Raw genomic sequence first — 27,341 nt, forward strand, 5'->3', positions numbered from 1 at the left:
GAGATATGTTTTTAAGATGCCTTATAAGTCGGAGTTTTGAGGGGAGGGGCATGTTTTTATTATCTTTTGTAAGGTTCATATTTTGAGAGTTATTGAGAGAGTCGGGGACTCTCGAATCTACCTTAGTTTACTTTGTTATCATAAATAAAATTGGGTCTGATTGTTGAACGATTTATGTTTCCTTTGTGCAAGTGTACACAACCGTAGTAGCAAGTCATAAAAAATCGTATCCACAAGGATTGATAACTAAACACTTCAATATTTTACTTAAGAAAACTAAATAAGCTTAGCAAGAATCATGGTTGAATACAAAGACTTTGGAATTTAAATGAAATAGTGCATAAAAAGCTTACTAACTAACTGGATAGAAAATAGATGAATACAAATTGATTTTAGGAAAGTGAATTAAAGAGGGGTTAACTACTAATGTAACAAGGATAAGAGAGAAGAGTTTATGTGACTTTTTCTGGGCTCACGTAAACAATATTACGGCATTATCTTCTCAGGCTTCCCATGTTTTCTGCTATTTAAGTTTTAGAACAAAACAAAACAGCATATCAGCATATCAGCACAATTTATAGCCGTACCATATGACCTTATTCCTAAGTACTCATGCTCTAAAGTCAAGTACCTCTAGCACGAGTCGAAGTCAAACACTCCTTATTCCAATTTTCCAAAAGAAAATAAAGAGGTATTCCAATATGATGGCCAAGCACATTGAAAATCAAACGTTAAAAACAACTTCAACTCAATATATATCATCAATAAAGCCAAAGCAAGGTTTACAGCCCAAAATTAATTTCACAACATCCTCCCCCTTACAATATGAACTTAGCTACACAATGTCATACAAGAAAAATAGAGAATAACCAACAAGCTCAATACTAAATAGAAAAACAAGAGGGAAAGAGGGAGAGTTGATGAATATCAACCCAGTTTTCTCCTGTTTTCGATGCTTCTTCGGGTCTTCTTTCCTTCTTCTTGTCTTCTTTGTGTTTTGGGGAGATTTCTGGGAGTGAGAAGTGACTTCAATGTATGGGGAATAATGGAGGCAGCCCCAGCTCAGAATATCAGGTTATTTCTCCATTTTATTAGAGTAATTTCTCGGGTAAAAATCTGTCACTATCAGCTCTGTCTTTTCTGCCTTTTTTTATTTTGATATTGCAACGTCGACAATGCTGCATCAAAACATTCAAAATTAGGTCATTTTTCCAAACTTTAAACATTGTCAGCAAAAATAAGTAGGATAGTGAATTTATAACATTCTTTGCACAAAACCAGTATAGATTGGGTTTTAGTGATGCTATCCTTATCTATTTTATATGAAATTTTACACACAAATAACTCTCTTTTAGAGAGTTATCACTTATCATTCTGGCATCAGAAAATTGTCTTATGGGAAATGTTGGAAAAAATATAAACTGGAGTCATTGTAGTAAAGGAAGCAATTGGGACATTCTAATCGGGAATAAAGGAGATGATGGACCAACGATTTGCTTAGTTTTGCAAAGAGATATATTATACAATCGAACAGCAGATTGAGTAGAAGTTGGACAAAGCCATGGAGTGATGGCAAGAATAATTATAGGGATATACGAAAGGAAAAAAAACTAAGTCATCTAAAAGGATCCAAACCGAAAATGGAAAAAAAAACCAATCGATGTTGAATTGAAAGAGAATGATGGAAATACCAACGTCAATAGAAACGAAAGAAATTTGGCTGGTGTGCTAAACATTCCTATATTCCACATGCGAACAAGAAAATTAAAGGTATCAATCTTTAAGGGATAGGTGGGGGAAGATCTGGATGGGTGATTACACCGTGTAAAGCATGACTTCATTGTGAATCGATTGACGGAGAGAGATAAATTGAAGGCTATCATTGTCTGTCTAAAAGATGTTGTGTTGTCATGGCTTCAAAGGGAGGAGAGTTGTACTCCTTTTTGTAGTTGGGGAAAGTTTGGTGATATGCTTCTCGAAACGATTTCAAATGGGTAAGGAAAGCGATTGTTGTGCTCAATTCCTAATGTTGCAGCAAGATTCTACCATCCAAGAATACTGGCGTCGATTCGAGCAGATGGCGGCAACATTAAGGACGTATTGGAGTCTATCATTGAGGGTAAGTTTGTTAGTGGGCTAAAAGATGAGTGAAATTAGGGTTTTAAACCACGTGGACCATAAGGCCAAAATGAATTTGGCCAAATTGATTGAAGACCACGAATTGAGCTGCCAACCGAAAGGAGCTAGCACCCACTCCACGTCGAACTCGAAACCCACTTCGTCAGCAAACGGGTCGACCCAAACCAACCACGCCACAATTACCAATTGCGTATGATCCATTACTGTAGCTAAATGTTTCTCAATCTACTCAAGCATCAAACCATAAAGGAATCAAACAACTCTTGCACTAAGACTAAGGTGCTTTATTCACATCTAACCACTTCATTCCACCCTCACCTTTGGTATCTCCTTTTGAAATGTCCCCAAACTTCTTTTCGCAGACTGGTTTCCATTCTCCTACATTTGCTAACTTGCTACTGACTTTAGCTAACAGCTATGGGCTACTACCCATTCCTGCCCCTATAGCTCTTTGAAATATTTTTTTTTTTTTGAATGATAGAGCTTAATTATATGGCCAAACATTTAGCATAGCTTTACAAATGACTCTACTGCAATGGAACTAATGTTATATTAAAATGAAAGTCACTCGCCCCAAACCTAAAGTGAAGCACCATCCTCTATGCTTAGTTAATGGTATTGAAGAAATAAGGACAAGGCTCCCCCAAGCTTAAAGTAAGGAAGGGTAAAGATAATTAGTACAGGGAGTACTACCTTTCGTGGTTGTTTCTAGAAGGGTGAATTTTTGCTACTATTCTAAGGTCAATAGCTTGCTAGCAAGTTGGAAAAGGATACTCAGGCTTTGAAATTCTACTAAGGTTAAATTTCTAAGACAGCCATGAGATAGTAGCAAAATGAAGCTATCCTATGCTACTTTAAAGCACCTTAAAAAAAGGGCAAAAATTGTATCTTTCCTTTATGACTATAGCAAGAGTAGAAATTCTGTAAATTCCCACAGACCAGACATCAAAAGCAAAAGCTTATCGAAATCAACATGCACTATCAAACCATTCTACATTGGACCTTTCATTATCAACCTTACTTTTCTTTTTTCATTTCATTTCATGGAATTACACTAAAACAGCAAATAGAAGTATAAGAAACTACCATAGGAATTGAAAATTATCTAACATTCAAATAAAATTAAAGACTAAGCTAACACATAGCATTCAATTTAAAGAAAAACATAAAATAAACTAGCATAAAAAAAATAAAGTTTCAGGCAGGGGAAACCAACTCCCCTCAGTCAATTTTCTTCTTCTTCACTGTTGGAGCCACCCCTGGGTTGAGATGTTCTAGCATTGACAGCGTTCCCTCTACGGTTACATGCACAAAGTTTACACACACATATATAGTGACGAAAATAAAATTGTTTTTTTTATTGCCAAAGACGCCTATTGCGACGAATATTTATTTTTGTCACGAAAGGCCTTTGCCAACAAAAATCGTACTTCATTGTCATAGCTTGCTTTAGCGACAAAATGAATTTTGTCACAAAAGACAAGTATCATGACAAAAATGAAGTTGCTATCACGACGAATACAATTTCGTTGCGAAAGCCAGATATGGCAACGAAATTCAAATTTCGCTAGCAAATCCTACCACGACGGGGATTTGATGACGATTCTTACGACAAATATTTTTTCAGCTGGAACGCTTTTTGCTGCCGAATTTTGTCGCTATGGCGACGAGTTTTTGCATGAGGAAAACTCAAATTTATTGTAGCACCCATCTACCAAATTTTTTACTTCAATTTCGATTTGAGGTATTAGTTTTGAATGAAATCCCCTTGGCTTGTTTCAGTGCCTGATATCATTGCTTAATTGCAAGGTGATTGACTGCTATCTTTGGATCAAGTCCTCGTATCCTTATTAGACCAAGAAAATATATCTTCTTAGGTGGTGAGCATCACCATTTCTTCAACTTCATTTGGAATCTTAGGTAAATCACTAGAAGAAAGCTTAAATTGTTTGTCAAATGGTGTACTTACATGTTTAGTATCATGCATCCGTAATCTTTTAGGTAACCTTTCAATATATTCGGAAGTATTTCATTTCAAATTCCTTACTTAAAATTATGGAGAAAAATGTGGAGTGATATATTGTTAACATCACAATATCGAGCACCTCGATATATTGGATCTCAACAGTGAATACCCAATTGTTGTGGATTAGGGATTGTAAAGTAAAATAAATTAAAAGAAAAGAAAAAAGAAAAGAAAAATGATGTGGGAGTTTTGGAGTGCTCTCTAGGATGTAGTAGAGGACCCCACCCCTCGTACATTCTAAAAAATCACAATCATGGTAATCAGTGGGGCAACCTCCACCATTGAGTCATCATCCGATTCCTTTAAACGTGACAATTTACTCTAATGATCATATTTCAACATTATCGTAAATAATCGTAAATAATTATAATAATCTTGACATATTTTCATGGCGGCTCCAGATGGGCCTTAGGCAAAACTTTGGTAAAAAGGTCTTAATATAGAAAATATCATCTAAATTTTATTTTTCTTACTTTTTGTATTAAATTTTATAATCTAGCTTCATTAATATATCATTTGCAATGGATATACCAATCCGTTTAATCTTTCTTGAAACATAGTTGATCTTAAAAACAATTTGCTTTTTTAGAACCCATTAGTTTTTCTATTATTCTTTTCTTCTTAAGCTTTTCATATTCAGATTCATATTTTCTTGTAGATATATTTCATATTCAGATTCATATTTTCTTGTAGATATATTGATATTCTAAGTAAACAAATTTAAACAAATCTAATATATTAAAATATTGAGCAATCAACGATATGAAATAATTTAAAAGAAAAAAGTAAAAGAATTTGAATGAAAAACCTGGAACTTTAAAGCCGCTAGATTGAGTTGAGGAAATAAGAAGCTTCAATTTATGATCTATCAATTGATAATTTCACAAGACCACGCACAAGACCAAGATAAAAATTTGAGATTTGAGAGAGATTCAGGGTGAGTGAGGGGGAGAGCATTGAGAGAGAGAGGGGAAGAATAGTGAGATTTGGTGTGACTAACGTAGTTGGTAATATATTTATAGAATCTTTTTTTGAGAAGTTGAAAGTTGGGAAATTGGCTCAAATGATCTTTCGTAAGTTTTTGGAATGCTCAAATGACCTCTTCTTTCAAAATGTGCTTGGATGACCCAGTTTAATATTTAATTGAATTTAAAAAGAAATGAAATTACACTATTACCCTTCTGTTCAAAAAATCAAATCATTTATCGGACGTCTCTTTCTCTTTTCCTTCTCTGTTCAAAATCGTTTCTGTTCCATCATCTTCTCCGTTTGAAATCGCTTTCGTTCATCTCCTTCTCTGTTAATTTTTGTTCTTTTCCATTGATTTGAATGCTAGGGCTTTGATTTCCATCGATGTTGAGGAGTTTAATGTTTTATTTTTCCATCGATTCTGTTTTCCGGTGTTTGGATGAACGAATACAAGAATTACATTGCATCGATATAAGTTTGTTTCTTGTGTATTTCATGTTTTGAAAAATAGGAAAACTGATTACTGTTTGTGTGTTCCTTGTTCTTGATTCTTGAGTATATTATTATGTCAATTTTGAGGTCTCTAGTCTCTGTGTGTGTGGATGTGAAGTTTATTTAAAATATTTGTGGTGGGAGGTTGAAGAAGAAGGACAAACTCGCGCAAAGTGAGATGGACCTCGAGCGAGGTTGAAGAAATTTGTTCTTTCGCTCAAGGTTTGTTAAGTTTCTGTCAAAATTCTCGGGAATGACCTCGGGCGAGGTTGAGCCCGAGGTAATTGAAAGACACCCAACCTTGAGCGATGTTTGGAAGAAATTTCAAATCTTGCTCGAGGTTCTAGTAGGCCTCTAAAAAATTTCTCGGGTGCAGTCTCGCCCGAGGTTGAGACTGAGGACTTTTCCAGATGCTTAGAAACCTCGAGCAAGGATTGAAATTTGAAAGTCGCTCGAGAGTTTGTGCTCTCTGTTATTTTTCTTGGGTTCGACCTCGGGCGAGGTTGAGCTCGAGGTATTCGGAAGAGTCACCTCGAGGTTCAAACTCTTCGGAATACCTCGGGCTCAACCTCGAGGTTGAGCCTCTTCAAATACCTCGGGCTGAACCTCGTCCGAGGTCGAACCCGAGAAAAATAACAGAGGATTAACAAGAGTGACGTTCCTTCTTCTTCTTCAACCTCCCACCACACAACTGAACTACTATCAACGTAACATCTCACAGACCTCAATTTCAACGGAACAATAACAAAGGAAAAATCAACAAATAACATGGAACGAAAAAAAAAGTAAAATCGGACAACGAAATCGACGGAAAAATACCTAATAGATGCATTAACATTCATGTATTCGTTCATCTACACATATGAAAACAGAATCGACGGAAAAAAAAAACCACTCAACTCCTCAACACACAAAAAACGAAGCCCTAACCATTCAAATCGACGGAGCAATGGAAAAATTAAAAGAAACGAAACTTACCTCGATGATTAAATCAATTTCTTTCACTTTGTTTCAACACGAAGAAAAAGGGGAAGCGAAAATGGAGAGAATGGAGAGCAAACAGTTTGATTTTTTGAACTAAGGGGTAGTACTGTAATTTCACTCCCTTTTAAATTTAATTAAATATTAAAGTGGGTCATTTAGGCAGGGTGGGTCATTTGAGCATTCCATAAACTTTTGAGGGTCACTGAGTCAATTTCCCAAAGAATTGGTTGTTAAAAAAAATATACATATATATATAAAGAAATATGGAAGGTCTCAACCCCATTTAAATTTGGACAATTTTGATAAGGTTATATTAATAGGTTAAGGTTTAAAAAAAAATTGAGAATATGAATAAAAAGACTAAAATTTGAAAGATAAGTCAATCAAAATTGAAAATTTCATGAGCCTATTAATTATGGATTATTTTAGTAGTGTGTATTTTGAATACTATAAGAAAAAATTTATGAAAAATGATAAGTACATTGTTTTATATATTAATTAAAATTTATAATTAAAATTTATATTAAATGAATAGCAATATTCTATATTATATAAAAAATATGAGGTCTTTCTATAATGTCTTGCTCACCTATAGCTTAAGCTGATCGTACATATTTTTGTAGTATTAGCTACTAAATCAATTCTCACCTCATTATGCCAACACGAGCATATTTTAGTAGTAATTGGCATTCTGTTTCTAGCCAAATGATCATGAGCTTGAATTTTCTCCCCCTCTACTGATTGTACTTAAAAAAAACAAATCTCACCTATTATCAACTCAAATGACATAATAGTTCATAAATAAAAAGTTATATCCAATTATTAATTATGGTGGTAGCGAAATTAATGCCTCTATTAGATTTATTATCTAACAGTCAAATTTAAATCACATGTGTAACTGTAATTTAAATCCCGTCAGAAGATTGGGATTTGGCGCCATTGTTTGTTGGTCTCTATTTTAAATGAAAGAAATGATTAGATCTATCAGAAAAAGATCCCTAATATTGATACAAAATATGAGTGAAGTTACACCTATCTATCATATTTCAAGAAGGGGGCATGAAGGCACGAGCAAGAAGCGTAATGGAGGGGAACATAGAGTATTATGGACATCCGAGTATCTCCACAGTGGTATGATATTGTACGGACAGAGACTCACCACTTATTTGTTGAGTACTCGAGGATTTTGTTGGAAATGACAAAGTATATTGAAAAAGGTAAAATAAATATCTCTTTTATAAATTTGAAAAAACGTCTTATTTCTTTTTAATTATTTAAACGTTACTGAATTAATTATTTAATGTTTTAATTAATTAATTTATTTTATTTTGTAACGTTTTAATTAATAAAGTTAAAACGTTTTTTTTCTAACGTTTTTCTTTTCTTTTTCCTTTTTAAACTAAATCAAGTTTCCTTATGCACAGGAAACATTAGGAGCTTTTGACAAAATTTCTGAGCATGTTCTTCGATTCCATCCGACTCAAGCGAGTCCACCCTAAATTCAGAGTTATGTTAACCTTGGGGAGCAATCAACATACATACGAATTAGCACCATGATCGTGCCAAAATTACTTTCAAGACAGTGGTTTAATCATGACATAACAATCGTTTTCATCTAATTTTTCTATCAGTTCCAACATATTTCACCGACATAGCTAGACTTAGACTATGGCTGTAATACCCATCGTTGAGGACAACGGTACTCAAAATACCTCGAGTATCTCCACAATTCTATGATATTATCCGCTTTGGGCATAGCCCTCACGGCTTTGCTTTTGGTTTCACGCAAAAGTCCCCATACCAATCGAGATAATTGTCCTCATCATTTCCTTGCCTAACCAATTTGACATGGGATTAGTACATTGATGGGCTATTTAGAAATCATAATTACATAAAATTATTGAAATATATAAAATTTACACTTTTGTCATGAAACAAGCCTAATTAGGATGGTACCCATCACACAAATTACTAGTATATCCTTTTGTAATATAAAATAATTTTAAAAATCACAAATTGGTAAATTGGGAAGTTACAATTTAAATCCCTTAAAATTTGCTTAATTGTACTTTCCAAAAGTAAAAACAAAATACCAAAACTACAAAAATCCTCAAAATCATCCATTCTCGAAAAATTTGAAACCCCTTCCTCCAACTCTTCTGCTTCCTCTGTTTTCCATCTTTGATCGATCGTCTCTGCATTCCTTCGCCTCTGCCGCCGTCTAGGTGCCTCCTTCTCCAACTGCCATATCCGTTCTTCTTATCTCACCACCGTCTCTGTGATTCTTATTCAAAAACTTGCCATTTCGATCCGCTCCTTCGTCTCTGGTCCCCCTCCATTGTCGGAGCAGTTTGTCTCCGTTTATCCCGATTGAAAGGTTTGCATTGCAATATATCCTAATAGTTTCTCTTTCAAAATTGTACAATGTTGAAAACTGTGTTTTTTTTTTTGTACTGTTAAACCTTTTCAATGTCCTTCCATGTCTAAGTAGTCTCTAATGGTTTTTTTCGATTTCTGATTTCGTGTGAACTATTATATATATGGGGATATAAGGAAGTTTATATCCGGATATATCCGAGGGTTGTAGTTGGAGAGTGAATTACTAACAATGATTTTACTTTATAAGCCTCAAAAATTTGGATATGTCCGATAATTATAGTTAGAGAGTGAGTTGCTAACAGTGATTTTAGGAAATATCCAGATATATCCAAGGATTGTAGTTGGAGAGCGAATTGCTAACAGTGATTTTATTTTAGAAGTCTCAAAAATTCGGATATATCCAAGGGTTATAATTGGAGAGTTACTTGCTAATAGTGATTTTAGGAAGTTTAAATGGAATTTAATTTATATCTAAGGGTTGTAGTTGGAGGGTGAGTTGTTAACTATGATTTTAGAAAGACATGTACTTGAATAAGGGGAATGATGGGAAATTACAAAAGGAGGGAGAATGATGTGGATATTTTTGTAATTAATAATATTGGTAAATCAAGAAAATCAATCTTTTTGAAGGAGTAAATTAAGATTTTGAATGAGTGAATGAAGGTATTAGTGTTGAAAATTTGTATAGAACCAACAATAATTAAAGGATTATGATAATAATTTATGAAATTAAATCTTTTATATTTAAAAAAAACAAATAACTATAATAAATGTAAATGCAATAAATAAGAGTAAAATTAAAATTAAAATAAAATCCTACCCACAGAAATCTAAAAGTATAAAAATTATAAAATTTTATACATTTGTGTAAATAAGTTTTACCATTCGCATACATTATCTCATTTTGTTTGGATTTCCATACAAATCCAATAATGTTTTCCTCTTTCTTCCCATGTTTGTCAGCTGGGCTTGAAAAATTGTACTGCTTCTTAATGATGACATTAGATTGTTAATAAAAAGAATATTATATATTTCATGTGTAATCTTATGCTATGCACTAAAAACTATCTAGTATGAAACAACAATATGGCCCTTGGCTTTGTTTTCAGGGATCTCTTAAAGCGCAACGTCCTGATGCTCCTACCTCTTCAATCCACACTGATGGTGCAAAATCTCCATCATTGGCCTCTGATGGAAGCGCCGATCAGACATCACAACCTGTCATCCCACCGGTGACACCTCAGGACACTCCGGTGTTATGTGACCACTCATGTTACCATTTCCCACCGCTGTAATTAATGTGGAAGGATTAATTTCCAAACCTGCTCCTCTTCCCATTAATTGCAGACAAAATCATGGCCCTCCTTTGGTGGATCCTGCCCCTGCGCATTCAATTCTTAATTCAACCTCGACCGTTGAGGATTCTCAGGTTGCTCAATAGGAAGTTACAAAGCTGGCTGCTTCCGCCTGCCTTAATTCTTGCATTAATACCAGCATCAATTCGGGCCAATCTCAGGGATCCCCCTCTAATCTGCGTGCTTGGAAGAAATTAGCACATAGCAAAAGGGAAAATCAATGCGCACTCTCCTCCATCCATCGACTCCTTCCATCACTCCAAAGAGGAAAATGAATGACACTTTGATCGAATATCGACCAAAAAACCAGAAACATAACCAGACTTCTAATGGGATGGGTGACTCAAATTTTTTATCGACGAAGGTTGTTGAGTAACCTCGCCGAGAGCCATGAAAACTCTTTGCTGGAATGTCCGAGGGTTGGGGGACCCTAGGACATCCAGGATTACTTGTGACTTCATTAGTCAATTTAACCCCAATGTTTTATTTATGTTGGAAACAAAATGTAATGATCATCGTAGGAATAAATGAAACTTAGACTTCATTTCCATAGATGTCTTACAGTGAACAAGAGAGGTCTCAGCGGCAGCTTATGCTTATTATGGAAAGACTCGGTGGATGTCACCATTCGTTCCTTTTCTTTTCACCATATTGATTCTTTCATCGCTTGGAATAATGTGGGCTGGAGATTCACGGGTTTCTATGGCCATCCTGTCACTCACAAGTGTCCATTAACTTGGGAACTTCTCAAACGAATTTACAATCATGATGACTCACCCTAGCTTGTGGGTGGGAATTTCAACGCCATACTTTGGCACCATGAAAAGTTTGGGACTGCAGCTACTGATGACTCCCTTACAGCTGATTTTCGCAGGATTCTTGACTTCACTTCTCTATATTATATGGGGTTCTCGGGTGATAATTTCACATGGTGCAACAACCGCTCTGGTCGTGCCCAAGTCTAGAAACGCCTTGATCATTTTATCTGTAATATCTCCTTCTCAGATCTCTTCAAGGAAGTTGTTGTTCGCCATCTTGATTGATCTCAATCCGACCACAAAGTAGTAGCCTTAGAAATCCGTAACAAGGCTTCTCGAAGGCACAGATCTTTTCGTAAGCCTTTTAAATTCGAGGAACTATGGACTCGCCATTCTGATTGCAGATCAGTTATATTGGGAGCTGGTAATTGGAATTATCCGAACAATGGCCATTCTCTCTCCATAAATCATAAAGCTACCTCGTTGGCTCTATCTTCATGGGGCTCTTCTCTTATTCGGGATCTCTTCTTACAAATCAAGAAGCAAAAAGCTGCCCTTGCAGCAGCCTATAACCAGCCACCTCCCATCGATTTTAATTTGATTCACGCTCTGGAAAATCATTTGGCTGGTCTTCTTGAACAAGAGGAAATATATTAGGAGCAAAGATCTGGTGAAGATTGGCTTAAATGGGGTGATAGCAATACCAAATGGTTCCACAAGAAAGCCACCGTGCGCAGAAGCAAGAACACTATTCGTGGAATCAATATGGCCAATGGAAGTTGGATGGAGGATGCTCATGAGATAGAGGTAACTTCCATCTCCTATTTTGAAAATATGTTCGCCTCATCTACTCCTACTCCTACAGATCTTGAGAAAGTCCTTCAGTTCATCCCAACTAAAGTAACTCAGTCAACAAATCAGCGGCTACTCCTTCCTTACACTGGTGATGAGGTTCTTTTGGCTGTTAAGCAAATGTTCCCAACGAAGGCCCCCGAGCCTGACTGTTATCCGGCCTTCTTCTATCAACGTTACTGGGATATTGTTGGTCCACAAACCATTGATGAGTGTCTCCGAATTCTGAACAACAATGGGAGCTTAGAACACTGGAATGCAACAAACATTGCTCTTATTCCAAAGATTAAGAATCCAAAATCTGTCTCTGATTATTGCCCCATTAGTTTATGTAACGTAGCCTACAAAATTGTGGCCAAAGTTCTTGCCAGTCCTTGGAAACATTATCTCGCACGAGCAGTCGGCTTTTCTTAATAGCCTAGCTATTACGGACAATATTATAATCGGTCATGAATGCCTTCACACGATTCAGGGTCACAAAACGGCCTCTCTGGCATGGCAGCTCTAAAGCTCAACCTAAGCAAAGCTTTTGATCGGGTTGAGTGGATTTATCTCAAAGAAATTATGTACAAGTTGGGGTTTGCGCATGAATGGATCTCACTCCTCATGAATTGGATTTCTTCGGTGCGTTTTTCTATCCTGATTAATGGCGAGGCTAAGGGATCTTTCTCCCTTTCCCGTGGGATCAGACAAGGTGATCCTCTCTCCCCATATGTGTTCCTTATTTGTGCAAAGGGTCTATCATTGCTTCTTCACCATGCTAATTCCATGGGCCATATCGCTGGAGTTTCTTTTAATCACTCGAGGCCCACTATTTCTCACCTGCTTTTCGCTAATGACAATCTGAACTTCCTACAGTCAGATGAACGAGAATGTATTTTTTTTCGGCAACTTCTTGCAGATTATGGAAAAGCTTCGAGCGAATGTATCAATTTTTCCAAATCTGCCCTTATTTTCTCTCCAAATGTCCATTTGGATCGGCAACATTATCTTCAAGCTATTCTTGGCATCCAATTAGTTCAAAACCTTGGATCCTATCTCGATTCGCCTTTTTCCTTCACATGTCGAAAAGGTCGAGATTGGATCTTTTTAAAGGATAGAATTTGGAAGATTATGCAAGGTTGGACAGGAACTTCTTTTCTGTGGGAGAGAGAAATTTTGATAAAAACCATTGGCCAAGCTATTCCATCTTATGTTATGAGTGTCTTTCATCTCCCAAAGGGATTCTGCCATGATCACAGCTTTTTGCTCTGTTTTGGTGGGGAACAACTAATGACCATAAGAAGATGCACTGGATGAGTTGGGATCGCTTATGTTTGCCAAAGGCCTTAGGAGGTTTGAACTTTCGAGATTTAGAGGGCTTCAACAAAGCTCTTGTTGCTAAGCAAGCTTGGCGGATCCTAAAACACCCCAACCTTCTGGTTTCTAAGGTTTTAGAAGCCAAGTACTATGCTGACTCTCACTTCTTACAGGCTGAAACTCCTTCCAAGTCTTCCTACTTCTGGAAGAGTCTTCTTTACTGGTCTTCGAAGGAAGGTGGGTAATGGGACCTCTATTAGGACTTTCCTTGATCCTTGGATCCCTAAAGAGAGCACATTTCGACCTATCACTCCACCCGTTTCTAATGGCGACATCACAGTTTCAAACCTGATTTGGCCAAGGGGTACATGGCACCTTCCCACTATATCTTCTCTTTTTTGTCAAGAGGATATTGAGCTAATTCTCAAAAGCCCCCTTAGCAACCACAACATTACAGATTCGTGGCAATGGCACGATGACAAAAGGGGTCTTTTCAGTGTGAAGAGTGCCTATAGGCTTTTTATGCAGTCAAAAATTGAATCTGAACCTAGCGGAGCAAATAATAAAATTTGGCAGAATCTCTAGCACATCAGTGTGCCTTCCAAGATCAAGCATTTTTTTATGGAAAGCAATTCATGACATTCTTCCAATAATGTTCAATATTCGGAAGAGAGGGATGGATGTTTCACCTTACTGTCCTTGCTGCCTTGCGACTATCGAATCCACTGCTCACTCCCTCCTTCAATGCCCACGTGCGACACAAATTTGGTCTATTCTGCTTCCCTCAGTTCGTCTTCCCTTGGATCCATCCATTCCTTTTTGTCATCTATGGAATTGATCATAGAACAAATTAAGACGGAAGATTACAGCCTGGCGGCTACGACATGTTGGGCAATCTGGTCTGACAGAAACAAATTAGTTCAAAACCACCAATTACCTGGTCTGGATTTCAAGACTGCTTCGATCATAGCCTATACCTCCTCCTTCAAGGAAGCTCGAGACGCACCCCGACCTTCTCTGCAACCACCATGACCAACCTATTGGTCTGCTCCACCTCAAGGTTGGTTGAAATAAAATACAGATGCTTCCTGCAGCAGTCTTCGTTCTTCCACGGGTTTAGGTCTTCTCCTTCGGGATTCAAATGGTGCGATCTTGGCTGCAAATGCCTTAGTCCTGTTGGCTCCTTTGAATCCTCTGCATGCTGAAATTTTGGCCCTGCTTGATGGTATTCAGTTAGCCAAAAATTTTCCCTACTCTCGGCTGTTGGTGGAATAGGATTCCCTTCTGGCGATTAATCTCATAAATGGAAATCTTGATTCAATCGGGGATGAAAGCTCTTGGATCCATGACATTTGAGCGATATCTCATAGTTTTGAAGCTATTTCTTTGCGCCACATCCCTCGATCAATTAATGGTGAAGCTGACTTTTTAGCAAAAAAAGCTCTCAACGATTCTACCTCCTCATCGTGGATGGACAATGTCACAACCATACTAGTAGAGAGTAGGTTGTGACGCCCACATAGTGGACAAGTGGTGGCGACATGCATATGTCGCCCGTCTGGCTATGTTGAGGGCCGAGAGAGAAGTATCGTGATACGACTAAGGAGGATGGTGTATCCTTTCACATCCCATGGATGTACTAAAGAATGCCTAGAGAAGACATATGCAGAATGCAAGGCGAAGACGATGTCAGTGGTGTCGGTGACAAGCTCAGCGGGGCAAGTTGGGGGCCCCGAGCCATGACCCTAGAAGTAAGGGTTCCGTCGAGAGTTTGGACGAGCGGCTTTAGAGTTAGATGCATATAAGTGAGATATGCAAGTACGCCAAGTTTCGTGTCAATCGGAGTTCAAACGTGCGCTCTACATTGGCGAGTGACTCCTCGCCACTTTGCACGTACACGCCTGCCAGACCAAGAATGCCTTAGAATGTACCTTAGGGGGAGGCATGGTGTCAGCTCTCCACCACCCGTGGGCCCTGTAGCCTAAGTGAGCTACCCCATGGCACATGCGTGTGTCATGGCGTGGACGAGCGTTGCAAGACTAAGGTCTTGGGCGTCATCCTTCAAGAATGGGAATCTCAAGGACAGTGTCGGACGGCACGGGTGTGCCGGCATCGCGCTTCGTCCCATGGGCTGGAGGTTGCACATAGAGGCCGTTATGTAGTACGGTATGCTCGAACGACAAGGCACGGCCGCGGGAGTCGTCGTGCCTCGATTATGTCCGGATGGATGGATGTCCGAAAGGCCCCGATCATAAATACAAGTCCATGGGTCGGTTCTCGGTATGCGTGTCCAAGAGTTCAGGGAAGCCCGATGACATCCCGATGCTCGGGGTGGCATCCTACAGTACCGGTGGGCACCCGGTAAGTGAGAAAAAGCTAGTATTTGCCCGATAAGCGGCAAGACTTATCCCGGTTGCCAAGTTCAGTCATTCCTTGTCCGGATCTCGGCAGAAATCATCCCGGCAATACCCGGTAAGGTCGTTTAGCCCGTTATTGACTAGTTTCTCAGCAGGAATGGTCTTAAAGGCGTCCGATGGGTCTGGTAAGCTAGTTTTGACATAGTTAAGCGGCAGGAATCTCCCGGTTGTACCCAGTTGGCTTTTTAAGCTCGTTCTGACCTCGTTATAGGTTAGAACTCATCCCGGTAAGGTCCTGGCTCATTGTAGGAGCGGGACGGCCGAGTGGTCGAGAACCAAGATGGTTGGAAAAGTGAAATGAAGCTGAGTCGAGGAAGAAAAAACCTCGTCTAAGGTCCGACGAAGCCACAAAAGGTGCGAAAAGTAGATTGGGGCTAGAGTTCCCCGTAAGGCTGGCCATGGTCGAGCTTGGATCATGGCGCCGCGCGGTTGAAAAATGTACGACCGTAACACACAGCTTCCACCCTCAGCGTCTAAGCTTTAATGAGACTCATGTCTCTTCTCCTGTTGCCCAACTTTATTTATCATGAGAACAAATTTTCTTAGAAAAAATTTATATGAATACAATTTTTATTTGTCTTTCTTCTAATCTTGGTTGTAGTCACATAAATACATTTAATCTATACTATATATAAAATAGGCTATAAGAAACAAACTTTCGATCCTATTTTGTCATTTTTTTTTATTTATTGCAATTATTTTAAAACTTTTATTTCAAATATAGAAGTGATAATTGTTATACATAACAAAAACGACCCGAAACGAGACAAGAGATTGAAGCTCGAGATCATAGATAAGGGGAGACTAGCCCAGGACGTAAATGGCCGGCGCATGCCAAAAGACAACCCGGAGACCGGACCATCATGGCGCTTCTGCGTCGACCCCACCTTGGCGCTGGCTTCTCACCTTGGCCTTCGGGCCAAGGTACAATGCGGCTTCCTTCGCTCGGATCTAACGCCAAGAGGTTAAACACCCATGTTCGGGGTCGAGCCCAACATCCACCCTCTTCTGTTGATTAACAATCGTTGGGCCTTGACGATATAGAGCTAGGGCTCAATTAGAAGGCTCTAATGGGATCCTTCCCAGCAATTATAAATAGGCTATGTTGCCTAACCGTAAGGTAAGGAAGTTTCCATACTCGAAACTGATTACTTCTCTACTCTCCTTGCTGACTTAGGCATCAGAGCCCATGTGACGGAGGTCACACTGGTTTAGATCGAGTTTGTTTTGCAGGTATTCGCTCCCTTAATCATCGAGTTTAGTTCTTGAAGGAAGGAGAACCGAAAGGTCGCAATCCACGCATCAACAAGAATAATAATAATTCTCCATTGTCCTTTCTTGAGAAGCAAGTAGAGGGGATGATGGCATGACCAATATTCAAACAACTCAAGAAAGGGGATGATGGCATGACCAATATTCAAACAATCCTTTTTCTAAAAAATGAAACTTCTCCATTTTAGGTTTGATTGCAGTAGGATGGGAGAGAGATCCTTATTCTCTAACTAAAAAATGTAATATTGGCATTTCTCAATTCTTCTCTAAATTGTCTAAATTTCCCTCTAAGAACAAGTGGCTAAACGAGGTTGTTCCACCAAGCAGTAGTACAAAGTGCATATATAGCAAATATGTAACGACCCAGAATTTCCCACACACTTCTAGGTCACGTTAACTACCCAACTAATTAAACTTAACCCCAAATACGTCATGCCAACTCCCTATGCATCAAATATATAAAATCAAGTTCCACTTCTCGTCAATTCAACAATAAATCAATTTCATAGAATATCAATCAACAACATTCGTGGACCACCTCACGAGGCAATTTTATTATTCAAAATAGGCAAAACTCAATGAATGGAAGAAAACTAAAATAGGCACCTATCCCAAAATAAAATTAACAACAAGTGGGAACCTCCAAATTATTCAAATACGAACAAATAGTTTATTGACCATAACATAAGGTCTTAACTAATAACTTAAGCTAAGCAAGAGTGACTGAGCAGACTATGGTCCTCGCTCGTCATGTCTCCTCCGTCTCATCACCATGGTCGCCAACGAGTCCTTCACCTGAAACAATAATTGTAGAGGGGGGGGGGGGTGAGTATATAAAATATACTCCGTAAGTAGCCCTCACCAACAACACATACACATCATGCTCAACAAAAATCATGAAACATTCATAGTCATGCTGTTCAACACATTAAGCATTCAAACATGGACACATTCTATAAAATCCGGTGACAACCACAACCAGGAACACATTAACTACCAACCTCTAGTCTCCCTATCATTTCAAGTACCTCTACGCTTATCACGGCTATCCTAGCCTTCCACAGTTAACTCCTTCGAGTAGAGTCGGCCCCTGACCATTTTTACCCAGAGCCCCGACACTACTGCATCGGCCCCGACCATTTTACCCGAGGCCCCGATGACTTCACCATCTATTGGCCCTTGACCATTTTTACCCAAGGCCCCAATAGCCTTCCTTCCAAAGGACTCCTCGTATCGACCCTCGATCGTTTTTACCCGAGGCCTCGATACTCAATTAGTGACGTATCAGCCCCCGACCATTTATACCCGAGGCCCTGACACTCACTCATTCATTCCCTCCAAGAATCCAACTCTCACCAGAGTCTTACTATATGCTTCCTTAAGCCACTACCCCTGCATCTTTCAACTCACAAATACAATTCAGCATGCTTCCACAACATAGACAACTTTCTAATAATGAGATAATAACCAAATCCTGCTTAATATCCAACATCATTATTTAACAAGCATTACTAAATATAATAACTCACAAAACACGCCGAACAATTCATGCATATCCAGGCAACAAACATTAACACAGCAATACTCAACAGTTTAGCAAAGCAGAAATCTCACCATTTTCATCGACAAATATCCAACACTACTCCAAGTATATCGACTAACACAACGAGAATTATTTAGCACAATGACGTAACAAAATTAGTATTAAATGCCACAAAATCAGCACATTAGAGATCATTTAGCATACATTAACGCACGCACACGCCCCTTGTCTACTTACACACGACCGCGCCCTTAAGTTTTGCGTCGACCTCTCACCTAAGCACTAAAACAAAAAAATACAGCAAGTTACGTACACTATTTAGCCTTCGAAATCAATTCTAAAAGGGTTCAAATGACTCATTACCACCAAAACCGACTTCGTATAGGTGTGGGTCAACTAGATCTAGCTGGCCAAGGTGTGGGTAGCCTAAATCGGGCTTCGAACGTCCTTAGGCTTGCTGTTCCGATGCCAAAAGCGATGGGCAATGCTGGTTTGAGTCTAAATAGGAGTGGGTACCGCGAATCGAACTCCGGACAGGTGTGGGTAAGCGTCTAAAGTCGTCGAGGGGAAGCAAAGGCCACAGATCGGGGCTGTGGGTGGTCGTCGGAGCGCGCACGGCCAAGGTCCGCCGTCGGAACGCCGCAGAAACGGCGTTGCCACCGCAAACTGAAGGCGCGCCGCTGCTACCGTCGACGACTGCCGAAGGAGCACCGCCGCTGCTGCTGTTCGATCCGAAGGAGCGCCGCCGCTGCGAGAACGTAATACCCACGTCGGAAAACGCCGCAAAGCAGCGGGAAGATGACTGCTGCCCCACCGCGACGCCGTCGTGCCCGCTGCTGTGACGAACTCGCCGCCGCTGCTGCTGTTTCGAGAAGGCGCCGCCGCTTCCGTCGCCGCCGTGAGGTATGGTCGCCGGTGAGGGAAAGTGGACTGGGGGGCGGCTGCTATCAACGTGAAGGAGAAGGAAGGAGAAGATGGAGCTTAGGGTTTTCCCTTTTTTTTTCTTTTTGTTTTAAAACCAACCCAACCCAAAAGCCCAACATATCTAAGCCCAAGAGGAGAAAGAAATCCATTCCATCTTAAAACAAGACCCATTACACGAAGTCCGGTGAATATCAATTTAATTGGAGTTTAGAGCCCGATGAATATGTATAAATTTAATTAACCATTAATTTAGAAATTAAATGAAAAATCTCCTGATTCGAGACTAACTATTCTGAGGGACTCGGGGCGTTACAAAATATCTTTTATTTCCTTCCCAATGTAATCTCATTAATATGTCAGCTTATTGCCCCCTTATCAGTGGCCACGATTGTGGTCAATGATTTTATTCTCCCATATTTGTATTATTCTTCTCTGTATAAATATGCACCAATCTCTCTAGTTGTCATACATAGAGAGTATTCACCGTATTGCTACATATCTTCTCTTGGTATCAGAGCAACCTTTGCCTATGCAAAAATTCTTTTCATTCATCAACAAATTCTTTTCATGGTCTTTGATGAACATATTTGGAATTAGAAAGTTGAATTTACGTTTGGTAATTATATTAGCTTCATAGATTTAGTGATTTACTGTCGGATTGAGTTTTAATTTATCCCACCTGGTATTGAAATGTTGAGTATATGTTTAAAATATAGTATTACTTATTCCATATTCGTGAACTTCATTGACTTCTTAAACCCAATATTTAACCTAATTATTGAGTTTGCCTAGTATAGAATTTGAAGGTTTAGTCTACATTAACTTTACCATAATTACGAGTGAGGCGACACGAAATATATTCAATAAAATAAAATAATTAAAGGTACAATTTGATGGGTGATCTAAAAACAGAAATTTGAAATCAAAGTATTTAATATAAAATATAATTGAATTTCATGATTTCTATGTTTTTTTTTAAACACATGATATTTGTAAACTATATAGTTACCTGTTTAATTGGATCTTATAAATTGTTAATTTTAACATATATTTTATAAATTTTATAATATATTATGCTTTACATAAATGAAACAAATTTATACGTGAAATAATATGTTTTTCAAAAGATTTTTTATAATGTAATTATATATTTTAAAGTTTCCAATTCAGATTTCACGAGATTTTTTATAATGTAATTATGCATTTTAAAGTTTCCAATTCAGAATAAAACACGTTCACAAGATTCAAAAATAGTTTTGAAAAATAATTCTACCAAATATTTATTGAATCCATTTGGTCAAACAAAATTCAAATTGCGTACAAACTATAGGCCCATTTTCGGTAGCCGAGAAATATAATCAGAGAGCAGAAACAAGGCCAGTAAACGAGAGGAGGGAAGACAGTATTTTAATATTGTAAAGTTTTTCGTAGAATATGTTACAGTATCATAAGCAAAACTCATGAATTGTAAGATATTAAAATAAACCTCAGAAACCAAAAAGGACAAAGTAGAAGGTGCAACTTGAAAATCTAACACCTTTCTCAAGATTACACTACTGATCTAATCATCAACCTCGGCTTTAATCTCCTTCTGCAATTCTTCCTTGTATTCCTCGAAAGTTCCAGGGAACGATTCCACGGTACCGTTTTCAACAACCCAAATTTCACTTTTCTCTTCGTCCTCACAGATGCGTGATATGAGTCGGGAATCATGACTGACCAGAACAACTCCACCAGTGAACTCGTCTAAGGCATCTGCAAGTGCATCAATACTCTGCATGTCCAAGTGATTCGTCGGTTCATCAAGCAGTAATATGTGTGGCTTCGACATGGAAATTGAGGTAAAAACAACCCTGGCTTTTTGGCCCCCAGATAGTTTAGCAATTGGCGTGAGGTGATTGTGGCTAGGGAGTCCAAATTTCCCCAACTTAGCACGAACAGCCTCCTGCTTGCTAAGGCCCTCTTGATCGGGATGAAGACGAAGAAGATATTGAACTGCCGTTTCCTCCATTGTCAGAAGGTCTACAAAATGCTGTGAGTACCTCCCAATCCTCAACTTCTGACTCCTCCGAACTTCGCCTTCTGTTGGTACCAGATCACCTGCTAGGAGATTCAAAAGAGTAGATTTTCCCGCTCCATTGGGCCCGACAATAGCAACGCGTGTTCCCATGTCAATACCCACATCAACATCAGAAAGTCTAAAATCTTCCCTATTTGGATAACTAAAGCTGACTTCAATCAACTGTAATAACGGTGGGGTGAGCTCGGTCGGTTCGGGAAAGTGGAATTCAACACTGTAATCTCTCCACTTTCTGGGGGCTTCTGGGAGGGGATCATCCTCATCAACCTTTCCCTTGGACTTGGACTTGTCCTTTGAGGCTTCCTTAGCAGCAGCAAACTTTGCTCGATCTTTCACCTTCTCCTGTTGAGCCCTGTTTCCAGACCTCTTAGCTGCTTTCACCTGCTTATCATATATCTCAAACTTCTTGTTCATTTCCTTCCGACGCTGCTCGTACCCACTTTCGAAAACGTCAAAATTTCCACGATAAAAATGAAGCTTAAAGTCATGAAGATGAATAATCTCACTGCAGACAGTGTTGAGGAAATCTCGATCGTGTGATACTACGACAAGAGTTTTCTTCCACCGACACAGGTACTCCTCCAACCAGAGAACAGCCCTAAGGTCTAGATGATTTGTGGGTTCATCTAGTAATAAAAGTGTGGGCTGAACGAAAAGAGCCCGAGCCAATGAAATTCTCATCCTCCATCCACCGCTAAATGAACGGGTTGGTCGTGCTTGCATATCCTTGGTAAAACCCAGTCCAGCAAGAATTTTGGAAGCTTGGGCCTCAGCTGCATCTGATCCCAACAGCTGCAACCTTTCATATAAATCAGCAAGCCTCTCTCCTGCATCATCATCCCCGTCGTTTTCATCTTTACCACCGTCAGAATTCTGCAAATCTGCAACTTCTTGCCGAAGCTTGACCAGCTCCTCATTAGCAGAAACAACTGCTTGAAGCGCAGTTCTATCATCGCCAACAACCTCTTGTTCGACCAAGAGAACATCGATATTTTTAGGAACCGGTATCTTCCTCCAAGCTAGGAGCTTTAATAATGTAGACTTTCCCATCCCATTAGGCCCAACTAAACCATACCTCTTCCCGTGAGATATCTTCACTGATGCATTTTTTAACAGCTCTTTCCCTCTAGCTGAAACAGAGAAATTCTCAATTGTTATGTCTTTGACATTTGCATCAGCTTCATCATTACCATCAATAACTGAAGCTCGACTACCGATTACAACAGTGAAAGCATCATGGTCATCTTTTAGAGCTTCCTGTCTCGCTTGCTCTGCAGCATGGGCAGCAAGCATATCTTTCCTCTCTCTTTTTTTCAACTCTTTGTCACTAACAGCAACCTCCAGAGGCTTTACATCAGCCCTGTCCTGCCACGGTAGCTGTTTCTGGGAACTGCTACTTTGTTGCTCCTCATCAGACACAATTTCTTCTTCCTCATCATCTGAGGGAGGGAGATCAATGTCATCAGTGTAAGATGCGACCTTTTTTGGAGCTTTTGCTTGAGGCTTAGCACCACTGCTCAAAGATGAAGATCCCTTTTTCGGTTTATCCGATTTCTGATCCATATTGGCAAGCATTTCTGAAACTGAAAGCTTCTCTCTCTTCCCAGAAACGTCTTTACCAGGCTTAACTTTGGCGTTTCCACCACCTTCTTCTGTTTTCTTCCTTCCCATTGCAACAATCAATCTGATAATGGAAAAAAAAATATTTACTCTAACATTAACACAGAAACCATCAATATGAGTTCTCCAAGCCGAACATATAACAACAACATTGACCTTCTATTATCGTAACGTAGGGATCAGACGAAAAAATGAAATTATCTTAAAAACATAAACATGCAATACATACTACCATGTCATGTCATGTTCTCAAAAATCAGTCATGACCACAAGCAGACAAAAAAGAAGTAAATAAATACAATTTCTTTTACACAGCTACAGATTTAAAAAGAAACATAGCATTGAAACACTCAAACTAATGACAAATTTAGAGCATCAAAAGAAATTTACACATATCGAACAATAATAAGTTCAATGCGAACAAGAAAACTTAGTAAATAACATATAGTATAAGAAATGATTAGGAGGACCTGATCAGGACTATTAGACCATTGATTAGTGAAGAACTATAACCTCTAAAATATACCCTCGAAATCTATAACAGAGCTCAAGTTACAAGAGATCATTCACCACAACATAATATGCTTTGTTTATGCCTAATCAAAGCTCTGTGTTTTAAACTACAACTTAACACATTATTTGCACACAATTCTCTGAGAAAGCAAAAAGGACTCTAAAAGTTCATTTCAAATTCATGTTTAAACAAACAATATTTATGAGGAACCATATAAAATAACTATTTATGACAGAATTAATTGTTCATATGAAAAAGCCAAAGCATAATAAACCAGACAAGTCAAATTGCAGATTTAACAACAAAGCATTGAATTTTCGTTCAAGAATAGAAACACAAGCACACAGTTGAGAAACCACAAAAATTGTTTGATAACTATTTGATTTTTTTTGGCTTTTGGTATTTGAAATTAAGCTTACAAACACTATTTCCGCCCACAAGTTTCTTAGTTTTTTCATCCATTCACGTAAAATGTTTTCAAAATTGAAGCCAAATCACGAAAACTAAAAGCAAGAGTCTTTTAAAATTAGTTTTTGTTTTGAAATTTGGCAAGCATTCAAGTGTTTCTTTAAGAAAAGGTGAAAACCATAGCAAAGAAATAGTGAGAAAATAAGCACAATTTTGAAAAACATATAACAAAAAACGAAATCACTATCCGACGATCCCTAAAGAATCCAAAACATGAATAATTTTATGGGTTAGTTCCATTCTCAAATAGACTTAAAGTTATGAGTTCAAGCCTCGATGGGTACAAATTTTTCGCCATGGTCATCACACATCAATACAGAAGAGCAATCAAATAGAAACAACATCATTTGAAAATGCAAACAAAGGAGCAAAAATCTAAACAAACGAACTCAAACTAGACCCAAATTAAGCCGTAAGCAAACAAATCCAAAATCAAACAGCAAATTAATCTAACCTGGGACGCGGGTCGCTAAGGGAATTTACTAGTTTAAGTCCGATCCGACTTCAGAAGAGTGTGGGTTTTAAAATCCGAGGTTGTTCGAGGAATTTGCTGAGTTCGACCACGCTGGTACTGGAATCTCGCCGGAGTTATGGTAATTGCGTGGATCTCGTTGGGAGGGAGGAGATGGTAGGACAATAACGGTGGCTGGTCGGAGAGGGGAAATTGGAAATTGGAAACTATAAAGAGAGAGAATACCGTAACTTTTGTTGTTAAAAAGGAATACATAAACCTAATTTCTAAAGGAAATTGGAGAAATTTCGAGGATAAGAAATTCTATCTCGGGCTAATTTCATAAATAATATGATTTAAAAAAATAAATTACAAATTTAAGGTACATCACAAACTAAAATAAAATAACATAATAGAAATCTGAAATAGGGTACATCCCAAAACTATTTACAAAACTAGGGTGCTTCTGGTTAAAGTCAAAACTCGTGAACAACGTACACGAGTTACCAATTGCAATTTGTCTTGATTTGTTTTCTATTTTGTGCAAAAAATTTCGAAAATTTTTCTTATTTTTCCAAGCATCTTATTCCTAGGTATCTTAATCCCAGGCATCATTTTTGAAACCTTGAACCAAACAGCCCTTTAGGAGTTTGGCATGCGTACTTTGTATTTGGTTGCCCTCATTCGAGTGTATGTCGACAGCACCTAAGTTAGGTCTATCATGCTCGCTCAAATATGATCAGATGATGGAAGTTCTTCCTCTAAATGAGGATGAGTTGCTTGATCGAAGCTCTTCCTCTAATAAGGGATGAGCTATTATGGAAGTTCTTCCTCTATGTGAGGATGAGTTGAGATGAAAGCTCTTTCTCTATGTTGGGATGAGTTGTCTGATGTCAGCTCTTACTCTATAGAGGGATGAGCTGTTTGATCGAAGCTCTTCCTCTAACCGGGGTTGAGCTGATTTGGAAGCTCTTCCTCTATGTGGGATGAGCTATCTTATGGAAGCTCTTCCTCTATGTTGGGATGAGCTATCCGATTTCAGCTCTTACTCTATAGAGGGATGAGCTGTCTGATCAAAGCTCTTACTCTAACTGGGGTCAAGCTGATATCGAAGCTCTTCCTCTATGTGGGGATGAGATATCTGATGGAAGCTCTTCGTCTATGTTGGGATGAGCTATCTGATGTCAGCTCTTACTCTATAGAGGGCTGAGCTGTCTGATCGAAGCTCTTATGCTAACCGGGGCCAAGCTGATATGAAAGTTCCTCCTTTTATATGGGGATGAGCTGTCTGATATGGAAGCTCTCACTCTATGTTGGGATGAGCTATCTGATGTTAGCTCTTAGTCTAACCGGGGATGAGCTACTTGATTGAAGCTCTTCCTCTAACCGGAGTCGAGTTGATATGGAAGTTCTTCCTCTATATAAGGATGAGTTGAGATTGAATGATACGCGACAACCCAAGGGTATTGGACTACTCGAGCCTTAAGCCACTTGAACACAATCGTATAGATGGTTTCAACCCGAAAGGCTAAGGGTTAGAAAGGTTACCTTTGCAGTCGTTACCTTGAGCTGACAGAATACTCACTATGCTTAAGGCCGGAAACACTCCACAAGTTTGATGACCAATCAAACAAGCATACTTCGAGGGGTAAAATATGAAAACCTAAGTTCAACCACATAAAGGGATTCGGTATTTTTAGGGGGGTTTGCACACAGCAAGGAGAGAAACGCTCAAATTCTAAACTTCATAACTTCGACGTAAGGTGTGAAATACAAGAGGGGTGCAAGCCTATTTATAGGCTAAGACCCATGGTCTTTACAAGAAAAATAACAATATAAAAAATTAAAAATTAAAAATGATAAATTCCCAAAGAATGAAAAACTTGCCTAAAATGCACCAACTTGCTAATCAAGCAAGCAAAATAAAATCCAAGGAAAAATACACTCTAGCAAAATATTTGTCTAAAAAGATATTTGCTATAAAATAAAAGCAAATAAAAATCTAAAGCAAAAATAATTCCCACAAGTGTTTGACAAAATAAGAAAAAGAAATCTTTTCCTAATTTGTCAATGAGTGGGCGGCAGGACACTCCAATTTTGGCGCCAAACGAGGTGGCGCCCATGAGGGGCTGGCGGTGTGGCGAGCGCGAGGGGTAGGCGCTGGGCGTGCGCACACAGGCGTAAGTTGGGGTGCGTGCGATGGCATGCGAGGCGCGTTAGAAGGTTGGCATGGCAGTTGGCGCACTCAGACGAGCGGTAGTGTGCGTGCGGGTGGCATGGCATAGGCGAGCAGTAGGGGCGCACGGGTGTTCGAGGTAGAGGCGTGCGAGCATGGGCGCGTGGTCGAGGGCGCTGCGAGGTTGATAAGGTTGGCGAGGTAGGGGCGCGCGGGCGAACAAGCGCTGGCAGCAGTCAGGCAGGCGCACGCGCTGGGGCAGGTGCTGGACTCTTACGAGAGGTTAGCATGGCATGGCATGCAGGCACTAGCGTGGTAAGTGGTCGGCGGGCGCACGGGTAAGTAGGCGTGTAACGGTGCACGGTTGTGTCTGGTGGGGTACGCGCGGGGCGTGCGGCTAGGTGGTTGGTGCGCGCGTTGGGGCATGAGCATGCGTGCGGGGATTGTCGTGCGTGGGCGCGCGATGAAGCTTGCGATAATGGGCGATGTCGTGTGCACGGAAGGCGTCGCCTTGTGAGGTTTGCCCATGATAGTGGGGTGTGCCGTGTAGTCAACGTGCGTGCGGTAGACTTGTTCTCAGATTGTGGCATCTTTTCTGGATACTCGTTGAAATCCATCCTCCT

General features: G+C 39.2%; 1 protein-coding gene and 2 long non-coding RNA genes across 3 annotated transcripts; all 3 read right to left on the minus strand.

The window, feature by feature from the left end:
* Positions 1–8,078: 8,078 nt before the first annotated feature.
* On the minus strand, positions 8,079–16,269 carry LOC148212271 (uncharacterized). The gene is made up of 3 exons (XR_015789947.1): positions 14,191–16,269; positions 13,943–14,079; positions 8,079–8,444 (listed from the first exon to the last, which is right to left on the minus strand). It is a non-coding gene; the product is annotated as an uncharacterized LOC148212271 (long non-coding RNA).
* A 510-nt stretch (positions 16,270–16,779) lies between these two features.
* LOC148212272 (uncharacterized) lies at positions 16,780–19,916 on the minus strand. The gene is made up of 3 exons (XR_015789858.1): positions 18,849–19,916; positions 18,723–18,767; positions 16,780–17,737 (listed from the first exon to the last, which is right to left on the minus strand). It is a non-coding gene; the product is annotated as an uncharacterized LOC148212272 (long non-coding RNA).
* An 874-nt stretch (positions 19,917–20,790) lies between these two features.
* Positions 20,791–24,809, minus strand: LOC111024476 (ABC transporter F family member 4). Its single transcript, XM_022302168.2, has 2 exons — positions 24,546–24,809; positions 20,791–23,173 (listed from the first exon to the last, which is right to left on the minus strand). The coding sequence occupies exon 2, from the start codon at positions 23,158–23,160 to the stop codon at positions 20,971–20,973; it is 2,190 nt and encodes a 729-aa protein (XP_022157860.2). The 5' UTR covers positions 23,161–23,173; positions 24,546–24,809; the 3' UTR covers positions 20,791–20,970.
* Positions 24,810–27,341: the final 2,532 nt, after the last annotated feature.

This window comes from Momordica charantia (genome assembly GCF_013281855.1).
Source record: "Momordica charantia cultivar OHB3-1 chromosome 3 unlocalized genomic scaffold, Mcharantia_2.0 BLBB01000003.1, whole genome shotgun sequence".
NCBI lineage: Eukaryota > Viridiplantae > Streptophyta > Magnoliopsida > Cucurbitales > Cucurbitaceae > Momordica > Momordica charantia.

Excerpts from the sequence above, each read along its gene's own strand:
- LOC111024476 (XM_022302168.2), bottom strand. The coding sequence starts at position 23,160 with ATGGGAAGGAAGAAAACAGAAGAAGGTGGTGGAAACGCCAAAGTTAAG.